A 22,685-nucleotide genomic window follows, 5' to 3' on the forward strand; every position below is an offset into this window, starting at 1 on the left:
TTAGAGGTACATTTTTAAAACACTGCATGGGTGATACGTGCAGGGCGGGGAAACTAAGAAGCAAATACCTGGAATGTTTCCGAGCACGCAGATCCATGTCTCCGTTATTTGGACAATTCATCTCTTCATGTCATCTGTCTCACACTGTCATGCTGAGGCCTACTGTGTTATCTCAAAACAACATATTTGGAGTCATTAGCTCCTTTTAAAAAAAAATCCACATACTTACTCATTATATTCAAGGTAGACATGTCTGCCTAGAGAAAATATTGGTTGGTTTATTCCTGTTCCACTACCTTTTTCGAGTTCTCTCTCTCCTATCTGCAGCCAGGGAAAAGATTCATATTCTAATGAAGCCACACACTGACACTGCACACTTAAGGGAGGGTCAAGGTCAAGAGACTCCTCTGCATCTGGATACAACACTTCTAGCTGCAGCATGATTTTCACACACACTCATGATGTAGCCTATTGCTAAACTGCTCCTTTCAGACTGTGCAAGATAACAAGGTGGCTAAGAATAGGCAGAGATGACAGTGGTATAAAATATTAATATAGACGTATACAAAGCAATCTGCAGACTTCCTGCAGATGCTATTGTGTTTTATAGTTTATTATGTTAAAGGGACACAATCAACTTGCAATCCAGTCGATTTCAAGAGTTACCTGTAGGTTTTAGGTACTGCTTCAGCCACTGAGTACCCTGCCAATATTTTACAACAAGGTTTTAATCTTTTTCATGGCTTTGGATGAAGGGGAGACCCACCCAAACCAAAAGGGAACAGATTGAATATACAAGGGCAGCAATGAAACTGTCTACACACACACTGCTGTGAAATGCACAAAGTAAATACACCCATAGGGGAGGAGATAAGAAGAAATATTTTCCCCTATGTCCCTGTCTTAAATCTATTGTTTTGTTAAAGGTAACACATGTAGGTAAATATATTGTACAAAAGTGCAATTTTTTTTAAGTTTAACCCTTTAAATGATTGGACTAACAAAATAACATGCCCGGCTAACTGGTTTTTTTGTTTGTTAGTTTGTTTGTTTTTAACTTTCTATTATCCTGCTTTGGCATGGAATTCATTTGCCCTGTTGTCCTAGTTTCCATTTCCTGTGTTTGAAGCAATAACTCAGTAAGATAAGTTATGCATAATTAGTTACATTTTTCAGATACTTCAAGGCACTTGGTTGGTGGGCTCTGTAGGGACAGGTCCCACATTACAAGCATTGAGAACTATGCTAATGAGATGATGAAATGATAGTATGCAAGTGGCTGTGCTAATACCTGTGTTAAGCCTCTGAGCATGAACAGGCTCTCATTCAAAACCCATTGTAGTCGATGGAAGAACTCCCATTGATTCTAATCACACCCTAAGAACATGTCTACATTGCAATTAAACACTCATGGCTGGCCCGTGTCAGCTGACTCTGACACGGGGGATCAGGCTGCAGGGCTCTAAACTTTCTGTGTAGACATTCAGGCTTGGGCTGGAACGAAGCGGGGAGGGTCCCAGAGCTCAGGCTCCAGTCGGAACCCGACTGTCTATGCTGCAATTTAAATGTTTCCAGAAGCTGGAGTGATCTATCTGACATGGCTGCTTATATAATCAAGATTAGTGCTGTGTTTTCTGTCTCCAACTCAAATCCTGAGTGTTTGCCAAACATTACAGCTTTGTGCCACAGGAGACACCTAAGGACTGTGGACACCTCAGTAGAACTGCAGTTGTCAAGCCAACCAGAGAGGACAAAATCAGTGCTGCCCACACTAGCTCTATAACCTGGGTGTACAAGACAAGAGGAGGTCTGAAAGAACCTTCCCTCCCATCTTGTGCCTCTGGCATAGCACTCTTGCCATTATGGAGAGCTTAGGAGATGCTTCCCTCCTAGCCTTCCCCAAGACACAAGTCACCCCAGAGAGAGCTGGCAGAGGTGAGGACTATGGTCCTTTCCACACTAGCCCATGGCGCTTGCCATGAAGCAGCAGGAACACAGGCTATCTATGCACTCGGGGCAATGTGTGTTCTCCTTCTGCAAGCTGTTGATCTAGGAAGTGGGATTGTGAGTCTTCCATCTGTAAAGTGAGGTGGATGATTCTTACCTCTCTGGCAGGACTGCTGGGAAGATGCATTTGTGTTAATACAGTCCTTTAACAAAACAAAATGGGTATGAAATCATATTTATAATATCTGGGATGTCTGCATCTAGTGTCCACCCTCTGCAGATTACAAAACTACCAACTAAGTTGTAAAAGCTAGATTCAGACCAAGTAGAGTAAACGATTTGTGGAGACCAAGTATTAATGGCAAGGGATTTATTTATTGATCGTGAGTTAGTTCTATGGGGAGAACTGGTTCAGTTTTGTTTGTTTTTAAATAGGTTCTACATTACAATGAGATTGTCTCGGAACTCTCAAGTATTATGAGGTTCTCAAATTTCTTGGGTGGATTCTTCTGTTACTTTAAAGAATATTCTTCTCTAGTAAGATTGACTTTAAAAGATATTCTTCTATAGCAAGGCTGACCTAACCCTGTGTGAAACTTTACATGCTAAGAGTCATGCTCCTGAACTGAAAAGAAGGGCCTCAGTTATGTGGTATAATATGTGGATCTCTGAATAATAAGTTGTTGAGTTAATTATCTAGTGTGAATGGTACATCTGATTGCATTTAGAAGATTCCATCACTGCAAGCAGTGAGAGTTGAAGCCCCAGTACAGGAGTTGCACAAGCAATTTAACATGTGGCTTCCATCCATTTTCCCCTCTTTGTATAAAACAACAACAACATATTCCATGTGTGGAATTGCAGCTAATAATAATAATTGGGCTGAGCAGCTGGAAGAGCAGTCATAGTTTAGTAGTAGATCACTGGTCTTGGAAGCTGGAGACCCAGATCTAATCCAAACACTGAGTTTTCCATGTAAGATTCCTGTATTTATTGCTATGTAATTCTGTTTACCCCAGAGAAGCATATTACTCAGTCAGACTTGTAATATAGCCTGTGATTCTTAAACAGCAGGACTCTTGTTTAATCTTTTTTCCCTTATTATTGACACATCACCCCAATACCCTCTAGAAACACTGTCCTGCATCTGAACTGTTGGATTCTCCCCAGTCTTGTTACCCTTTTCTAAATCTAGGAAGTTCTTAGTTCCATTCCAGGGCAGGTGATCTCTACTCATCATTCTCTGCTTGCTTGTACCATCACTTGTGATTTCTAATCTTTCTGCTTTAGAAATGAAATGCTGCCTTCAGGCAGTATCTATAAGAGAAGTCCCCCAAAACTGACCAAGGAACGGGGCAGATCTAGGCAGGAACACAGTCTGGGAACCCCCTCCAGCGTTAGTTGTACCAACCCAAGAACCTACACCAGAGTGATTGAAAGAAAGTGGCACAGAGAGCTAGATCTTCAGCAGGTCTAAATTGGATATAGCTCCTGGTCCTCTTCTGGAGCAAGGCATAGCTTCCATGGAATTCTTATTGCTTTATCACGTGGCGTGCAATGGAACCATGCCAATGGATGCCCCCGGGGATCTGGTCTGCAGTCCTCTTCATCCTTGACCAGTGCCATGACAACCTCACATCCCCAGCTGAGGAAACCCTGTGATCCTCTGCTTATCTCTTTTGTTCTTCTGTGGCAACACCCAGAGACTTCAATGGTGGAAGCTGTCGAAAGTTTATTTTAGGATCAAGCAACAGGTGTTAAAAAGGTTATTAATGTTTTCCAAGTAAAATTTTGTTTGCTTCTCAAAGCCTCTGTCAAGTCTGTCTGACGTGTATTCATCACCAAATGCTCTGGATATCGAGTACAATAATCTAGGTAACAGATTTTCAGATATAATTTGTGACACATAATTAACAGATCAGAGGAGGGTCTCGTTTTTTATTATCTGAAGTTTTCAGAGTAGCTACATTTGAACTCTGCTGCTCATAATAAACAACAAATGTTCACATTTTAGCAGCTTTGCAGATTTGAGTGTCTCACCATTCAATATTGGATTACCTGAAAAAAAAACCCAGTAAAATTATAAAAGAGCTTTCCCTAACAAATGTTATTTTGCTAATAGTGATCATGTTACCTATATCACTCCCAATGCTACTTTAGCAAAATACTACTCTTTAAGTCTACTGTATTAGAAATGCAAAGGAGAAGGCAGGAAATGATCATATTATTGGCAGAATGGATGTGTCAAAAAATGGTGCTCTTAAAATAGTCAAATATGTGATCATAGCAGTTTAGTTGGTGTGCAGTTCTCATTGGTACTGCTCTGTTCAATTTGAAAGGAGATACGCAAGACTGTTACATTTTCAAAGCAAATCATAAATATTAACTTATGGGCCTGGTTTTTCAAGAAGTCGTTGCACACCTAACTTGTGCATGCTATTGTGAGCGGAAATCTGGTACACGTGTGGCAAATGATATCCTGTAGTCATGTGCAGTCATATTAACCAGGGGTGGGTGGACAAATCAGGCACTCAGTTGCATAAATTCTTTCACATGCAATTGTATGCCTGAATTTTTGAAAATCAGGCCCTTGATTTTAGTCACCTTGTGTAGTTATTACAGTCTGTTTATAGCTATACACTTTCCATCTCTCCTCATCCATCCATTCCAGTCACTTTCAGTACTCTTCTCTGAGCTTCTCCCAAATATCCTTCTGGTGATGAGATTTCCAGAATGGAATACAATACAGTCATGTCAGAGAAATGGGGGGAGAGGAGGAATGGGACTCTTACTTCTTGGTCCCTGACATGATTCCTCCACCAATACAACCCAAAATCTCATTGGTTTCTTTTCCTATCCTTTCACATTACAAATTATTTTTTAATTCATGGCCACTCCTACCTCTCTAGCAGATTACTCCAGCCCACTGAAGAGCAGTTGCAGCTTATCTCCTCCCCTGTCTCTCCCCATCCCCCATATTCTGTGTAAAATGGATGAAAGGGCAATGCATTATATTATAACAACAACTAGGGACCAGGTTCGGCCTGGGCCACCCCTTCTCATGTTGCTTTGCCAAAAGCTTTGTAGGGGGTAAAAAAGGGATTATCTGCAGAGTGAGGTTACAACTCAGTGTGAGCAAGTGTGGCAGAATCGAACTGTAAATCCTCAGCTAGTGTGGAAGGAGGGCTAATCAGCATGAGGGCCAGATCCTTAGCTAGTGTGAATAGGCATATTGAAGTCAATGGTGCTATGCAATGTGAATTTATATCAACTGAAGATCTAGGCCCTATTTTACAAGTGTAGTAAAATGCTGGCCTTATATTAACTAATCACAGCTCAATCTTACCTATTGTAAATGGTTTTTATAGCACAGTGTGTGAGATCTTTTGACTTCCTCATAGCTGGAGTGTTTTATCAGAGTTTAGAATCTGTCCTCGGGAAACATTTTCTGACAATTGTATTACAGATGCAGTTACAACCATGAAGTAGTGAAATTCAGAATAAAACATCCTGTAATGTGTATTTAGTGACATTTATATCATGCAGATCTTAGTATAGAGTAGTATCTTTCCTAAATTTCTGTAGGCATGCAGTTCAGGTATAATTTTGATAGGTTAAGTATAGAGATGAGACCTTATTTCAGTTACTTGAAAGAGGCTTATATTGTCATTACAGAAAGAAAAATAGAGCACATATAAAAATACATCATGTAATTTATAGAGTAGGGTTAAAAGCCTATGTGCACTGGTTAAAAGCAACTTATTCCTGTTCTGCTCCTGTTCTCAAAATATTGGCTGGCACAGAACATGAAGGAGGTGGCTTCAACAAACACAATCTCTGTTATGGGAGCTTGAATATAAATATATAAATAGATGCTTCTCTGTACATCAGTCTCCTAGACTAGACTCCGTGACAGCTTCTATTTTAACTTTTCAAGCTAATAAAGATCTGCTTAAAAACAGGTACATTTTTCATATTAAAGACATTCTTGACTGGAGTGAGAATTTTTCTGCTACAGTGATTAGGTCAGATTCTCTAGTCTGGCTAAACTATACTCAGAACAGCACTGGAGAGGGGAGGGCAAAGGTGGCTTTCTGCCACCATTGTGGAGCCTTCTTGGGACTTCCTCAAAGGCTGCTTTTACTTATGCCCACAGCTCCAACGACAGCTGGGGGATAGCTGGAGAGCGGAGGCACCCTGGCCATATCTCTTTTATCCCAGGAATGCACTGGCGTGAAAGGAGGAGATGAGGGGATGAGACAGAGCCTCTGTGCCACCCAAGGATACCCCTCATGCCAGGAAACTCCTCAGGCAGCCAGAAAGAGTTCCAGAGCATAGGCTGAAGGAGAAAGTAACAGAAGAATGAGATGAGATTAAAGGAGACCAGTAAGAAGAAAATAAGCTATTTTTTCACAAATTAAAGTTCCACTGTTCCATTATAACTCCTTGCACGTTGCTAGGCCTCAGTTTAGTGAATTTTGGGGGGCAGGAATTACAGAACTAGTGCATGCTCAGTATGACATTTATCAGGCTTTTAGCAAAGGCCTATGTATCATTTAAGACCTACTACATCTTGTGCTGGCTCTCTGCAGGGGGGGTGAAATTCACCTTATGCATGCTGGCATTGCCTAAACAGTCTCTTTTGCTACTCTGCAGTAGTGAAACTGGCATTCTTTTATCCCATCAACTTCTTAAAGTTCCTATTTTTAATTATTTGTAACTTTCTGTAAAAGTCCTCAAGAGAAGACTGTCGTGACACCCAGGGGCAGCTCTATGTTTTTTGCCACCCCAAGCATGGCAGTTAGGTGGCTTTCGGCGGCATGCCTGCGGGCGGTCCGCTGGTCCAGTGAATGCAGCGGTGTTTCTGCGGGTGATCTGCCAGTCCCGCACCTTCTGCGAGCCCGCCGCCGAATTGCTGCCGAAGCCGCAGACCTGCGGACCTCCCGCAGGCATGCCGCCGAAGGATACCTGGCTGCCACCCCCACGCCGCCTGGCACGCCGCCCCCCGCGGCTTCCCGCCCCAGGCACGTGCTTGCTGCGCTAGTGCCTGGAGCCACCCCAGTGACACCTTTCTTTGCATAATGTAAAGCAGACTACAAGTCAAACACTTCTATCTTTGAGCTGCTTGGTGTACGTCTGTAACACTGCCCGGTGTCACAGCTATGTTTGAGTACATTCTCAACTATGTATCATAGGCCTCCTACTGCTAAAGGAAGTAGTTCAAGTGGTAGAGGAGTCTGTGCTTGTAGAGCAGGAGATCTGAGTTCTATTCCTGATATTGCTACGAACTGCTTATGCAGCACTGACCATCCTGAACTTGTGTTCAGTGGCAACGGATTAATTAAATGTTTTATTTGAGGAATATTTCATGATCATGTGCAATGACTATAGGCCAGATTCTGAGCTAGTGTCGATCACCATCACTCCACCGAAAACAAGGCAGCTACACTAAATTACACCATCTGAGGATCTGGCCTCATGTTGTAATTCATAAACCTCGCAGGGCAGAGTTAAGGTTGAACATGAAATCTTCATTCAGTATTTCCTGGCCTTTTTTTGCGTGTATCTCAATGACCTTAGTGTTATACCATTATTGGGTTTTCATATGAAATTGGATTCAATTTTGTAACATAAAAATTGAGCCTTGTTTTCTAACTGATTTAATTTGAGACCAGGATATATTGGTGGATATAATCAGTTAATCACATCCTCTGAAGAAGTGTCCCTAGTCTCATACATCTGGCCTTCAGAACCTTGAATGCTTACATTCAAGCTATTTCCCAGACTTGTAGTTGAAGCCAACATATTAACTACAATGTGTATATTCTGTCTTCATCTACGTAGGTATAAGTTGCACATTTGGTTGTAAAGGTCTAGGAATAAACTGGCTTGGAAACAGAACTATCCCTCACTCCATGTGGGAAGCTGTTGTCTGATCAGTTATGAGATCTTTGGTGGAATAGTATGGGAAGTCAGGTGCTGCTTCTGCCCCTCAATACTTGGCCTGTGGCTGCCGGTAAAGGGAGTTTAAAGTGCATTAATGCCAGTACATCAGACACTCAATGAGAAAATAACCAACATGGAAACTGGAAAGTAAAAAGCTTAAATGAAACATGAATGAGAGAAAAGAATCCTCACCTGGCAGGGTCTGGAAGTAGAAGATTAAGGAGCCCCATTGGCTGGCTTGAATTGGACTTCCATCCAATGTTCTTGGTCCTGAAGGATGACACCCATAACGTGGCGAGACTTTGAGAAGCTTGGGGAAATGGTGAATACTTGGAGCAGAACCACCAGCCTCCAGGAATGAAAAGGAAAAGTGCAGTGCTCAAATTTGGGGATGGAGCACGGTTAGATATGCCACATTACTTAGGTTGTATGGGTAACCTATGCTATACTGGCTCTCTGTCATCTAGTGGCTCGACTTCATAGAGGTTTGAGTTGGCTACTGAGTCCACTTGACCAGATCTGGTTTGTTATCTGAAGCAGTTATAAGATCCAGAGGTTCTGGGTTCAGTCCCTGGAGACTACCTGTCCAAAAAGACAGTTACATGAGTTCTTTGGGGCAGAGACTCCCTACTTGTGTGTACAATTGTGCTTAGCGCAATGGAGTCTTGATCCTTGTTTGGGCCTCTAGGTCCTACCTCAATATCAATAATTAATAATTTCCTATATCTCCGTTCCATCAACTGGAAATACATTAACTTAGAACATATAATTACATCTGTCCTGCCATTTGAGCACTGGGGAAAACATGACGTATGGGGGGGGGGGGGGAAGTTCAGCGACATTATGTCCTTACCACATAAACTGTAGTAATGATTCTTGATCTGTATTTTGCACTGTGTTCTTGCAATAATGTTTAAAAAAAAAACACAGAGTACAAGAATAAATGCTGTAAGTTAGAACTACCCTGGAGCATCTCTGAATTCTACACCCTAATGTGCAGGAGAGTCAGGTTTTTTTCCAGTTTTTAATACCATATTTCACTGTATGTAATACAAGAACAAAACATAACTTTGGGGGATGTTTTGTTTGTGCTGAATCTGCCCAGATTCTTTTCGCTTATTGACCTCCACAGCACTCTTACAGTCTGTCATCTTTTCATGTTGTAGAGGAAACCAGGACGTTAGCACTGCAGCGGCACTGACACTGATGCAGTTGTGCTGTTACAGCGCTGTAAGTGTAGACAAGCCCTGAGACTTGAACTTAATTTTTTTTTTAAATCTCGCTAACATCACTGAGGGGAAAGTTTCTTATTTGCATAATAAGAAACTTATTTAGCATGTGTACCACTGTACACATCAAAGCACGACACAATCATTAACAAAGTAATCTTCAAAATGCTCTTTTGAGGCAGGTAAGTTTGTCAGGCTAATTGAGGTACCAGGAAGCTAAGACCTTGTGTACCCGAGGAATGCTTGGCTGGTATAGAAATACCAATACACTCTACCAATAAAAGAAAGTGTGGCTGCAGTTTCTACTGGCAGAGTTGTGCTTCTATAACTATCGCTTATTTCACCTCCCCCCCCCCCCAAACTACACAAGCTATCCCAATAAAAGTGCAGTTTTGGCAGTTTAACTGCATCTACACTAGGGCTTCTGCTGCCACAGCTCTATTAGTCATAAATCACATCTCCTCGTACCCCTGAGCACCAGCAATATGGAGCCACATGCCCTCAGAAAGTTTGCCCCCAAGCCAGAGAGTGAGTTAATGGCAGAGTCAAGATTACAACTCAGAAGTTTCTGGTTCTTCAGCCTTGTCTACACTACAAATGCTTTGAAAGATTAGCTCCCTACTGTAGACACAGGCTATGCCAACAGAAGGAGTTTTTCTGCCGGTATAGTAACATCACTTCTCCAAATTACATTAGCTATGCTGCCAGAACCCTTCTTGTGTTGGCATAGTTGCCAGAATAGTTGTCAATTGGGAAGGTGTTTTTTCACACCTCTGCCCTACATAGTTATGTTGCCAAAACTTTGTAGTGCAAACCTGGCCTCAGTCCTAAGGCCAGACTAGTATACAAAGCCCCCCCTCTCATTGTATCTGAGTTTTATATACACTGTGCATGGACACAAGAGACAGCTAATGCATGACAGTGTGACGTGGTACAAAGTCTGTGTGTGGAAGCCATGTTACACGTGAGTGGAGAAACCACAAATGAATTCAAGAGATGCCAAAGGAGTATTAATAGAACCTTTGTCACACATGCACAGCCTGCATTTTTTTATATTCCTCACAAATGACAACGTTATTTTAGGGATGTTTTCGACTTTTAAGTATTATAGGATTGATTGATTTATTTATTTTACCCTTTCACCTGTGAAGCTTGGTATCTTAGTTATCATGAGTCTAACTGCATGGGACAGAGGGAGCCAGTAAAAACCTTTAAAAGCAATCTAATATAGTATTTCTGTTGGTAATGATGTCACGATTTTCAAGTCTGCCCGTATGGAAAGACTGGGTTTTCACATAAAATCTGTCTTTGTGTGAAGTCCAGCTCCACAGCAATTTCCTGTGCAGGGATTTGAGGACAAGGCAGTAGGAGAACAGAGCCAGGGCATTCACCACCTCCTGGATCCAACCCTTGCTCCCTGCAGAATGGAGGTGTTGAGGCGCTGTGAAGTCTCCTCCAACTATGAAGGCCTATTCCAAATATTCCTCCTGAACAGATGACGGGGATCCTAAGCCCCAGCATCAGAGCCAAGTAGCTGGCTAAGATTTTTTCCCCTTAGTGTGCATCTGAGGCAGTCTGGCATATCTGAGGCAGTCTGGCAAGAGCAATTATGGCTCTGGTTCTGGCGGTTGAGTTAATAATCATTAACTAATAAAGATTTACATGATACATTTTGATTAAATAAAATCCAGTTTTAACACTTAGCAAGATGCATCCTCTAGTTTGCCTGACAAATAAATGCCTTGGAGGTTCTTCTGTCTCCAAAGGGTTAAAAAGTACATCACTTGTTCTGTCTTCTCTATTAAGTAAATATAAGACATTTTCCAAACCAGAATGCTTACCCCACAAGATCTAGATCAGGGATGGGCAAACTTTTTGGCCGGAGGGCCACATTGGGGTTGCAAAACTGTATGGAGGGCCAGGTAGTGAAGGTTGTGCCTCCCCAAACAGCCTGGCCCTCACCCCCTATCTGCTCCCTCCCACTTCCCACCCCCTGACTGCCCCCCTCAGAACCTCCGACCCATCCAACCCGTCGCTAACCACCCCCTCCCGGTACCCCCCCGTCCCTAACTGCCCCCCAGGACCCCACCTCCATCCGACCCCCCTGCTTCCAGTCCCCTGACTGCCCTGACCCCTATCCGCACCCCTGCCCCCTGACAGGCCCCCCGGGACCCCACGCCTATCCAACCCCCCTGTTCTCCATCCCCTGACCCCTATCCACATCCCCGCCCCCTGAGACTCCCACACTTATCCAACCCCCCCCATGTTCCCTGTCCCCTGACCGCCCCCCAGAACCTCCACCCCATCCAACTGCCCCCTGCTCCCTGTCCCCTGATTGCCCCCTGGGACCCTCGCCCCTTATCCAACTCCCCAGCCCGGGCCCCCTTACCATGCTGTTCAGAGCAGCATGTCTGGCAGCCGTGCCGCCTGGCCGGAGCCAGACACGCTGCTGCACTGCTTGGCAGGAGCACACAACCCCAGCGGCGTGGCTGCGGGGGAGGCGGGACAGCATGGGAGGGGCCGGGAGCTCAAGGGCCGGGCAGGACGGTCCCACGGGCTGGATGTGGCCCGCGGGCTATAGTTTGCCCACCTCTGATCTAGAGCCATTGCTGTGTAAAAAACACTAAGCTTAAAATATATGTGATACACATACCAAATACTATCTGCACAGTTAGTAGAACGCAAGGGTTTTGGAAAAGAGCTTAAACATGTGGTTAGCTGACACGGCAGACCAACTATTTCTGCCATTCAGTTCTTTGGTAGATAATATTTGATTATTTTAAAAATAAAATGAAATAAAAATAAATCCCTGTGGACATGAGTCTCCCCTGTCTCTCTAGCCTTATATCAGCATAACCTCACCAAAATCAAAGTTACACTGGTGTAAATCTGGAGTAATGCAGTGGGGAATCAGGACAATTATTTCACACCTAGGTCATATTAATGATGAAAACAACCACAGCTTTGAAATTCACAATTCAAGGAGTCACTTCATTCTTCCATATCCCTTCCCTAAATTTTATTAGTTTATGTCACAAGCCTCCCCTTGTTTAATCAGAGTGTTTGCATTTAATATTAGTTTCCCCACTTCCTCCATTCTCATTACTTATAATAATTCTTGCCTCAACATTGAAAGGTAATGTGGTTGTGATGGTGCCAATAGCATCGCAGGATAATTATGCTGACAATTGTTAGTATGATCAACTATCATTTTAAAACATAAGTTTAAATTTGTGGGTACTAAATGGAATCTTTTTCTTCACAAAAGCAGAATTTCATAAGTGAACTCTAGTAACAAATATTTAGATCTGCTTTCCTTGCTCTGCTACTAAGGAATAGTAGTAAGTGTCTTGGGTCTGATTCTCCAACTGCAAGATGTAAGTCAATCCCATTGGCTCCAATTGCAGCTACTCATATCCTACACGGGAGACTAGAGTCTTCACTGAGTAGCTGATTATTCAAGTTCGACTGTGATTCTATCAAAGGACAGGATGTAGCCTTTGTGCAGAATCTAACCAACAAAGTACAGTTTATAGCCACATAGAACCTATGCTGTCAAAACCTATACTCACTCCTATATTGCAGTACCTCTAAGAGACCAGGTGCTGAAGTCTGAAGGAAATAGACATTATGAACTGCTGGGAAAGTTTTTGGAAAAAGTTATGTGAAGCACAGGAAGAATATTCCAAAAATGTTAAAGGAACACACCACACGTGCATTAGAAAGACAGATGTTGAAAATCAGAAAAGATTGGGAATATCCCATAACAGCAATATTCGGGCTGAAGTCAAAAGTGAGAGCGGTGGTTATACAGTTAGTGTCTGATAAAAATCTGTTCTGTAACTGCTCCTGAAAGACGATCTAACTTGCCCCATATTTAAGATGGATGAGAAGTTTGCTGTCAAACAGACAAGGCTTAAAAGAGTAGAGGAACTGAAGGTTTGATCTTTAACACCAGATGGAAAAGAGAAAGATGAAAGAAAAGTTAAGCAAAGCCTTTTCCTAAGCTGTACTGATTACTAGAAAGCTTTTGACATGGTCTGCAGTATAAGCAGAAGGGAGTGGTGACCCTTGATATTAACCAGCTCACCCAACAGTTGTTCCTCACCCCCAACTTTAACAGCCCAGTCAATATAGTGCTGGTACATTATTATATTTTCCATTGTAGTATTTTCTCTTCATGCCCCCAAAATGGCAAAATGTGGTACCTTCAAAGTCCAGTTTAGCTCCTATGAACACTCACAATTCTGTAAGGTCTCACTTCACAAAAGTATATCCTTTCTCCTTAAGTACAAGTAGTAATCCATTAGTAAGTGTATTAGTTCAGTTACTTAAGGAATGATTACTGACTCAAAGGGTTAATGTTGGCTGAAGATGGCTTGATCAAGCATGATATCACTGGTGAAGATTTAATGATATTGCTTCATTTTGAAAAGGTGTAGCTCAGGCTGCATATGACACTACCTACTTGATTAGAATGAGGACAAAAGTTGTAGGATTTTATTGCATCCATGGGTATGATGCTTTCTTCCGACATTGGCCTTGTAGGTCTGCACAAAAACCCTCCTGGAAGATCCCATCTATATGTGAAGATAGTGAACTCTATACTCATTCACACCATAGCGTTCCTGCAGAGGCTGCCACCAAGGAATGCCAGTTTAGATTGTGGGGTGGTTTACAGGAATCTACATAACCAGAATTGGCCTAAAAGTTACTGATACCAAATGAACGTGCCCTGCCTCTTTCCTAGCCATCACAACCAACCTGTTCCAGATTTGAAGCAGTACTCTAACAGGTCTTCTATCCAGGTAGTCACAGAGGCCCAGACCCACTTTACGTGCCTAAGTCTCAGTTATAGGGGCCTAAATCCTGGTGTTAGCTCTCTGCAATCCACAAAACACCTACCAAACCCTGTATGTGCCTAAACTCACTCTGCACCTAAACTTTCAGGGTAAAAATTCCCTAGACGCCTAAGTTTCTGCCTCTGGATGTGTGCACTGCTGCCTCCCTCTAGGTGTCTGAACTCCTATCTCCCACCTGAGCCCCAGAGCAATTCAAAAAGCAGGGAAAGACAAGCATGCATCTGCCGCCGATGCTTGTGGGGGCCCAATTCATTAGCTATGCCTACTAGCTTGGGTCCTATTCAAAATTGAGGCAGGAGGTGCCCACATTATGACTTTTACTCCAGTGGTTGGAGCACTCACATGAGAAGTGGGTGATCCAGATTCAATTCTTCCCTCTCTTCCAGAGGGGAAGAAAGGATTTGAACAGGGGTCTCCCTTTTCAGGGAAGGGTGTTGTAACCGCTGAGCTATGGGATATTCTGATGTTGGCTTCCCTCTGTCTTTCCTGTTGAAGCTGTTCTACTGTGGATCAATAATGAAAGCATGATTGGAGCAGGGTGACTGGAGCCATGGTCCTCAGCTTCCAGGTTGCTGCTCTAACCCAGTGGTTCTCATCCTTTCCAGACCACTGTACCCCTTTCAGGAGTCCGATTTGTCTGGCGTACCCCCAAGTTTCACCTCACTTAAAAACGACTTGCTTACAAAATCAGATATAAAAATACAACACACTAGTACTGAAAATGGGCTTATTTCTCATTTTTACCATAGAATTGTAAAATAAATCAATTGAAATTGAAATGCTGTACTTATAGTTCACTGTACAGTATATAGAGCAGTATAAACAAGTCATTGTCTGTGTGAAATTTTAGTTTCCACTGACTTCTTTAGAGCTTTTTATGGAGCCTGTTGTAAAACGAGGCAAATATCTAGCTGAGTTGCTGTACCCCCTGGAAGACCTCTGAGTACCCCCACGGGTATGCGTACCACTGAGCTATGGGATACTACAGTCATTCTGTCATATTTAGCATCACAACCCTAGGTATGAAATCATTGGGAAGTAGCATGATCCCCTGTTTACAGATGGAGAACTGATGCATAGAGTGGTGGTCATTTGCTCAAGTAGTGTCACAGTCCGTGACAGAGCTGAAAACTGAACCTAGATCAGGGTGGGCAAACTTTTTGGCCCGAGGGCCACATCGGGCTTGCAAAACTGTATGGAGGGCCAGGTAGTGCAGGCTGTGCCTCCCCAAACACCCTGGCCCCTGCTCCCTATCCGACCCCTTGCATTCCCACCCCCTGACTGCCCCCCTCAGAACCCCCGACCCCCCCTCACTCCTTGTCCCCTAACCCCCCCTCCCGGGACCCCCCGCCCCTAACCTCCCCCGGGGACCTCCCCCGGGGACCTCACCCCCATTTTACCCTCCTGCTTCCAGTCCCCTGACTGCCCTGACCCCTGTCCACACCCCCACCCCCTAAAAGGCCCCCCGGGACCCCACGCCTATCCAACCCCCCCGTTCCCTGTCCCCTGACCCTTATCCACACCTCCGCCTCCTGAGACTCCCACGCTTATCCAACCCCCCACACACACATTCCCCGTCCCCTGACTGCTCCCCAGAACCTCTGCCCCATCCAACCGCCTCCTGCTTTCTGTCCCTTGACTGCCTCCAGGGCCCCCCGCCCCTTATCCAACCCCCTGCCCCCTTACCATGCTGCTCAGAGCAGCATGTCTGGCAGCCGCGCCGCCCAGCCGGAGCCAGACACATTGCCGCACTGCTCGGCAGGAGCGCGCAACCCCGCTGCCCAAAGCGCTGTCCACGCAGTGGCGTGGCTGCGTGGGGGTCAGTGGGAGAGGAACCGGGAGCTCAAGGGCCAGGCAGGACAGTCCTGCAGGCCACCGTAGTTTGCCCACCTCTGACCTAGATCTTTCAAATCCCAGTCCGGTGCCTTAACCACAAGATCATCCTTTCCTCCCATTTCTAATGTCTAAGTTCTATCACTCCCTTATGAGTTGAGCTATTCCAGTGGTTCCCAGACTTGAAGCAGTTTTCTGTTCATCATTTTTGTCAGCAGATCCATGGCATGGATTTTGACTCATCCATTGAAAGCATATGGGCTTTTGCAAGCAAACAAGTGAGCCTACAAGCTTGGAAACGCATGTGAACCAGAGTTTGACTCTCAGCCAAACAATTTGTTCTGGCTTTAATCAAGATGTCTTCTTTTAACTTCAAATATCATTATTTTTTTTAAATCCCATATCAAAACTTTTAGCATCATATTATGAAATGAATAAATGCTACTAGTCATTTAACTTTCAGACACTTCAAAGCAGTCTAACTGAGTGATAGCCATTATGTTTTTTAAAATACTCATCAAAGTGATGTAGTTAATAAGCTGGCAGAACAAAATTAATAGTAACAAAGAAATATGGGAATTATATTTTGAACTTGCAAAACCTTCCACACACACACAGCTTGATTTTTATTTATTTTATTCCTGCTTTTGCAAATGAGAATTCCCTCTTTCTCCCTTCCACCTCTCCCAACCCCATGTTGCCACCTTCTCCCATTTGTTCTCATCCTAACTTGGGACTCAATCATGCAACCAGTGCCAGCCGTAGTGTGTAGACCATAAGCAGCCCTTTGATTCACCAAGTAGTGTTGGTAAAGTAGGGCCCTTAGTTCCACCCTAAATAAATGATCACATCTATGATACTATGGACTAGATTGTCATATACTTATTCGTTTTGATCCTAATTCAGGAAAACACCCCAACTCAGGGCAACAGTTGAGGTATGCATTTAAGTCCCATTGACTTCAATGGGGTATAGGCATATGCCCAAAGTTAAGCACCTGATCGAGTGCTTTCTTGGAGTAGTACTCCGTGTAAACAAGGGCATCAAAATCTGGCCCATGGTAATGAATTTATAATAAGCTTATTTTATTGCAATTTTTATTTAGCACTTGAATTCACAGGTGTAATACTTACAGGGTAGATGTTTTGACCAGTAATTATTTAAAAAATCCTTATAATAGTTAAGACAGAGTAAATGCTGTTCAGGCTAAATATTTTTGCATCCGACGAAGTGGGTATTCACCCCCGAAAGCTCATGCTCCAATACGTCTGTTAATCTATAAGGTGCCACAGGACCCTTTGCTGCTTTTACAGATCCAGACTAGCACGGCTACCCCTTTGATATTTGTATTCGTTTCTTGCTAGATTCCGCTGATATCAGGTTTTTTCTTTAGATTTATAAAATAATCAATGGGAGATAGACACCTAAATACCTCCAAGATCTGGGCCCTGAATACCTTTGAAGATCTAGGCCTAGATATCTCCGGTGCATACGCAAAATACCATGAAGAAGCAGCAGCCCTGGAGAGACGCATAATAATACTGAGTAGCCAGCAGCACAAAAAGAATCCAAACCCTGATAGACCTGCCAATTGTGGAAGTTGATCACAACTCAAAGCCCAAGACACCAAATGGAAGATGTGCTTGTGGCAGCCAGGCAGCTCTGGCTAATGGCCATTCAAAGTCCCGTTACATCCAGCTCTGTTCCAAATGGCCAATCTGCAGCACCATTGTACTCAGCAGCAGTTTCCTGCATAAGCTCTGAGCCCTTGTGGTTCTCAGTCACTTCAGTGGGCTTTGTGAATGCGCCACACCTCTGTAAATCAACGCACTAATCTATAATCCAGACTAACCATGGATTTAGGTGCTTAATTTTGGGCACCCATGTTTGAGACATGTTAGCTTTTATTTAGGTGAAAAACAATGGAACAGTATCTGCAGCCCAATCTTTCTCCACAGTAGATAACAGGGGATCCATTGCACGGGTGTCAAGATAGAGCAACAAGGGAATCCCATTCTGCCATCTAGTCATCGTCAGCTGTCTTTTGGGGTGCTGTTTTTATTGGTCTCTCCCTTGCTACTGATTGGCTGGCCAAGAAAGGAGCATCTCTCATTAAATGAACAGCATGAGAAATGGGCCATTCCATTCCTCTTTCTCCACCCACTCCTTCAGTGAGCTCTGGTCTGTCAGGCAGCATCGCTACACTGATTTATCAGTACACATGTTGCAAAGGTGTAAATTGGTGACTATTTGCTGTCGGCATTAACTGTGGCTTCCCCTTTTCCTTACCAAGTAACTAGAGCTGGTCAAGTATCAGAGGGGTAGCTGCATTAGTCTGTATCCACAAAAACAACGAGGAGTCTGGTGGCACCTTAAAGACTAACAGATTTATTTGGGCATAAGCTTTCGTGGGTAAAAAACCCACTTCTTCAGATGCTGGTCAGAACCTCAAATATGCGTTCTGTGGGACATTCCAACATTTGTTTTCATTCCAGATCGGAACGATACCAAAAAATTTCCAGTGTAATGAAACTTTCCAAAAAGATTTAGTTTCCAAAAAATCAATCAAACATTCTGTTTTGATAAAAATCAAATGTTTCTTTCAGATTTCAACTTTTTCCATATCTATTATAATAGAACGTAAAATCATTTTTGAAATGAAAAGTTGTTTCAAATCCAAATGTTTAATTCCAATGAAATAAAGACACAACATTTCAACCTTATCTTTTAAAAATATTTTTCCAAATTAAATTGCATCGACATTGACACCTTCATACAGAAAGTTGTAATTTTTTATTTCAACAAAATAGTAATTTCTGATGGAAAAACATTCAGCTGGAAAAATTTTGAACAGTTCTATGAGTAACATTAAGTATTTGGCACTCATGGGTAACTATTAGAATTACTTTTTCACTCTCTCCCTTTTCTGTAATGTGCACAACCAGGGCAGGGAGTTGCATGGGCCCGGGTGCCCGTGCTTCAGGAATATTCAGAGCATGGGGGCCCAGCTCCACCAATGTTTGGGGCCGAGTCTCTCCCCTGGCCCCGCCTGCCACCCCCACGCACCTCCCTCGGAGCATCTCCCTGCCCCGTCTGCCACCCCCACATGATTTTAAAGGACCCGGGGACCCCCACTGCCACCACCGGCAGCACAGTGGGGCTAAAGCTGCTTTCTGTCTGCCCTCGCTCTGCGCCACTCCCAGAAGCGGCCAGCACATCCCTGGGAGGGGGGGTGTCTCCACGCACTGCCTCAGCCCTGAACACCGACTCTGCCATTGGAACTGCGGCCAATGGGAGCTGCGGGGGCTGTGCCTGCAGGCAGCAGCACGCGGAGACACCTGGCCTTCCCACCTAGAAGCCGCTCCCAGAGGGGCGTGCGGGTCACTTTCAGGAGCCGCCCGAGGTAAGCGCCGCACCCCTCACCCCCTCCCGCACCCCAACCCCATGCCCCAGCCCAGAGCCCGCCCCCCACACCCAAACTCCCTCCCAGAGCCCACCCCCCATACCCTCTCCTGCACCCAACCCCCTGCCCCAGCCCAGAGCCCGCACCCCTCCTGCACCCAAACTCCCTCCCAGAGCCCGCCCCCCATACCCTCTCCTGCACCCAACCTCCTGCCCCCGCCCAGAGCCCGCACCCACACCCAAACTCCCTCCCAGAGCCCGCCCCCCCATACCCTCTCCTGCACCCAACCCCCTGCCCCAGCCCAGAGCCCGCACCCCTCCTGCACCCAAACTCCCTCCCAGAATTTTAGGCAGGTGGGGGTGGGGACTTGGATCCATTCTGGGCATCACCAAGAATTATACAAACCTGCCGCCCCTGTGCACAACTTGTAATATCCTGGCAAGGGGCTAAAATTCTGTGATGGCTTCAGCTGTGGAGTGGTTGTCAGTGTCTGCCTTTGTAGTTGACATTATTCTATGCTACCAGCTGACTTCAAAACCTACTAAAAGTAGCGGCTGCGCCTACCCTGATAGCAGTTTACTATTTCTATAGGAGTGGAGCATTCCAGGCCCTATACTGGGACTGAAGCAGAGTGCACTCTGGCATTCCCCACCTAATTTATGGTCCTTTGGGGACTGCAGCCAGATGGCATAAATTAGAGCAGTGGAGAGAATCTGAGAAAACATTTGAGAATCTAGGCCTTAGCATTTTTTTGTTTAATAATCTCTCTTGAGGGGCTTTGTGAAAGACATTTTGAAATTGTCAATCACTTTACTGTTATCCTTTATCCACTACCAAATTGACATGCTCCGAGAGCCAAGATTTTCCTTTACAGAACCCTTGTTGGTTATTTTCATGTCATGCTCATCTAACTGTTTACAGTTCTATTTTGAATGCTCCTGGTATGGCTCACTAGTCTGTTATTCCCAGGATGCGGGGGATGGGGTGTATCTGAGAGTAAGTAAAATAGGTACAATGCTTGCTACCCTCCCATCCTTTGGTTTAGTGACAGATTTTGAGTGAATATTTTTGTAAGCAACTCAGCTACTCCATTCTTAAGTTCTTTCATGAACTCTTGGCTGATTACAATGGGTCCTACTGAACCATCGCTCATGTGTTTGGCAATTTGTTGCAGTCCTGCATTCCCCAGGATGTGCACACTCAAGGGAACTTGGAAAGACACATTTGTACGTTACACATGTGTGTCATGACTTTGTATGTAGGATAGCATATAAATGCTATCATTACTAAGATATGGAATCCATATAGATCAACTAAACTATCCGTAGTCAATCAGTTTTTCACATTGTTATGTGACTGGAGACCTGTCATTTAGGATAGAAAGTGAACTACATCCAAGGACGGAGTCTCACCGTGATTTGCAAGAAAACTACATGCATTAAAAAAAAACTTGCAAAAGGAAAATGACAGGTTTCCAGATGTTTGGATTTTGTTAGAGTTTTCACAGTGTCTTTCTGAATGTCACCCAATTGGGAAAAGAGATTTGTTTTCCCAGCACAGACTTCATATTTTAAGTTTTTGACTTTTTAAAGGAAGACTTCTGTTTTGGAAATATAGTGAATTATCATGGTTTGATTTTTGCCCAGCTATATGATGTGAGATGCCTCGTCTTCCCTTTGCATCTCACCATGTAGGAATATGCAAGTTTCTTCCAAAACCCTTTTCTGAAGGTGTAAATCATTGCAAATGTACTGTAGCTTCTCGGAAGGTGTTTCTTCTTTCTGGTCACACACCGGCTCCACTCCCTAAAGTCAGCTTTGTAAATCAAAGTCTTCACAGAGCTCATATCAAAATTGATCTACCTTCGTCTATTAACCATTCACTCAGTGGTATAGCTTCATGGAGCCTTTATGTATAGTACTTTTCTTATTTTTTCTGTAAGAACAGCTTTTACTACATGATATTGTGATCTGCTAAAGCCTATCCTTCATTGATGATACAAATCAAAAAGAGCTGTGGTGAACAACCTAAGACGTACTGATATTTCATACATAAATATATATAATTACAGCTCTTAGCAATGGCAAAATGCTCTGTTTTCCTAGCTCTGTCTTGGCACACTTTATCCCATTACCACTCAAAAAGCATAAATTTCACATGGTCAAGGACTATCAAGCTTGGATCCTCAGTGCTTTGGCATGAACGTGTAAATGGATGTAGTTCATTTGAGAAAGTTTTCGAAAGTAAAGAAAACTAAAGTTTTCAATGTAATTTTTCCACTGTTGGTTTCAAAGACCCAATTAATGAGCTCGCTGCTACAAAGGAGAAGTCAGAGGATTGGCAGAAATATTATTTAGTCCTACTTTCAGGCAAAAGAAAAGTTTTTTTTCCCCTTTTCCCTGTGCACCATTACCCCTCACCTCTGAACTAAGAAAGACTTTACGTGGTGTCATAATTTAGCAAATTACTTCCTCAAAGGAAGGTCAAACATTTTACCATTCGATCAATAGGAAGCGACTTACAAATCATGTGTATTGATCATTGTAATCATTCAGAGGAATGTAGGGCAGACACTAAAATCGCATGCACTTAGTCTTAATTGCCCACATTAAAGCAATTACGCCCCAAAACTGTCATTGTCTAATGCTATGCACACTATGCAGCTTGGTAACTTTTAGCAATACATATTTAATCATATAAGTCAGCCTTTTAGGTCTGTTGCACTAAAGACCTACAATATTGCCGTAATTATACGTCTTTTTTCATCAGAGTGTAAAATCTTGTTGCTTTGGGTGGGGGGAAATAAGCCACTATAGTATTGTAGCTGGTATTCAATATGTATATTTTACAGCTGCACTATGTGCTGGTGACACAGGTACTGAACGTGACCTGAAATTGCTAATGAACAGAGAGCATTTGTAAAAGCAGTCACAGGTCAAGGACTTGAAGATAAAACTTGTTGAGCTGTATGTTGATGGGAGGTTTGTGTCAGGGGTGTTATTTGAACGTGTTTATAAACATTTCTTTCCCAGGGGATGATTTTAGCTAAAAATGTCGCAGACAACTAGACAAGTACCAATTTGCCAGCGTTAAAATAAATGTTTTCTGCTCTTTTAAACATCAGGTGGGTGCCTGGTTCGTTATGTCACAGGCAGGCTCCAGACGTTTTCGCTCTGTTTCCGCAGACGCTGCCCCGAAGAGAGAGAGTTGTCAGGGATTTCTTGCTTTACTACAGAAACCATTTCAAAACAGCTCTCTGGAAACCAACGCACATAGCGAGCCCGGAAAGTTTTACAAATATTTGCCGTTGAATTTACAGCGCTGTTAAAGCGCAGACAAATCGCCCCCAAATACGCATCCCCTTCGCTGGGAGAGGGCTGATCCCAAAGCCCATGGACATCGACAGGAGTTTTTTTTCCCCCCTGACTTTGGGTTCAGGCAACAAATTCGGTACAATGGCTTTAG

At 43.6% G+C, this 22,685-nt stretch overlaps 1 protein-coding gene across 2 annotated transcripts in view; it reads right to left on the reverse strand.

Moving 5' to 3' along the window:
- Positions 1-260: 260 nt before the first annotated feature.
- IRX5 (iroquois homeobox 5) overlaps positions 261-22,685 on the reverse strand; it is a 39,262-nt gene continuing 16,837 nt past the window's right edge. Inside the window, exons 4-5 of one of the 2 annotated variants that reach the window (XM_042852282.2) lie at positions 8,086-8,242; positions 261-4,005 (exon numbers count right to left, since the gene is read on the reverse strand). In XM_042852282.2, coding sequence (XP_042708216.2) covers positions 4,002-4,005; positions 8,086-8,242 — 161 coding nt within the window. In that variant the 3' untranslated portion in view covers positions 261-4,001. Of the gene's footprint in view, positions 4,006-8,085; positions 8,243-8,314; positions 8,476-22,685 lie in introns of those variants that run through there. The other variant, XM_042852283.2, reaches the window with a different exon arrangement.

The sequence above is a fragment of the Chrysemys picta genome, chromosome 14, assembly GCF_011386835.1.
Source record: "Chrysemys picta bellii isolate R12L10 chromosome 14, ASM1138683v2, whole genome shotgun sequence".
In the NCBI taxonomy this organism is placed as follows: Eukaryota; Metazoa; Chordata; order Testudines; family Emydidae; genus Chrysemys; species Chrysemys picta.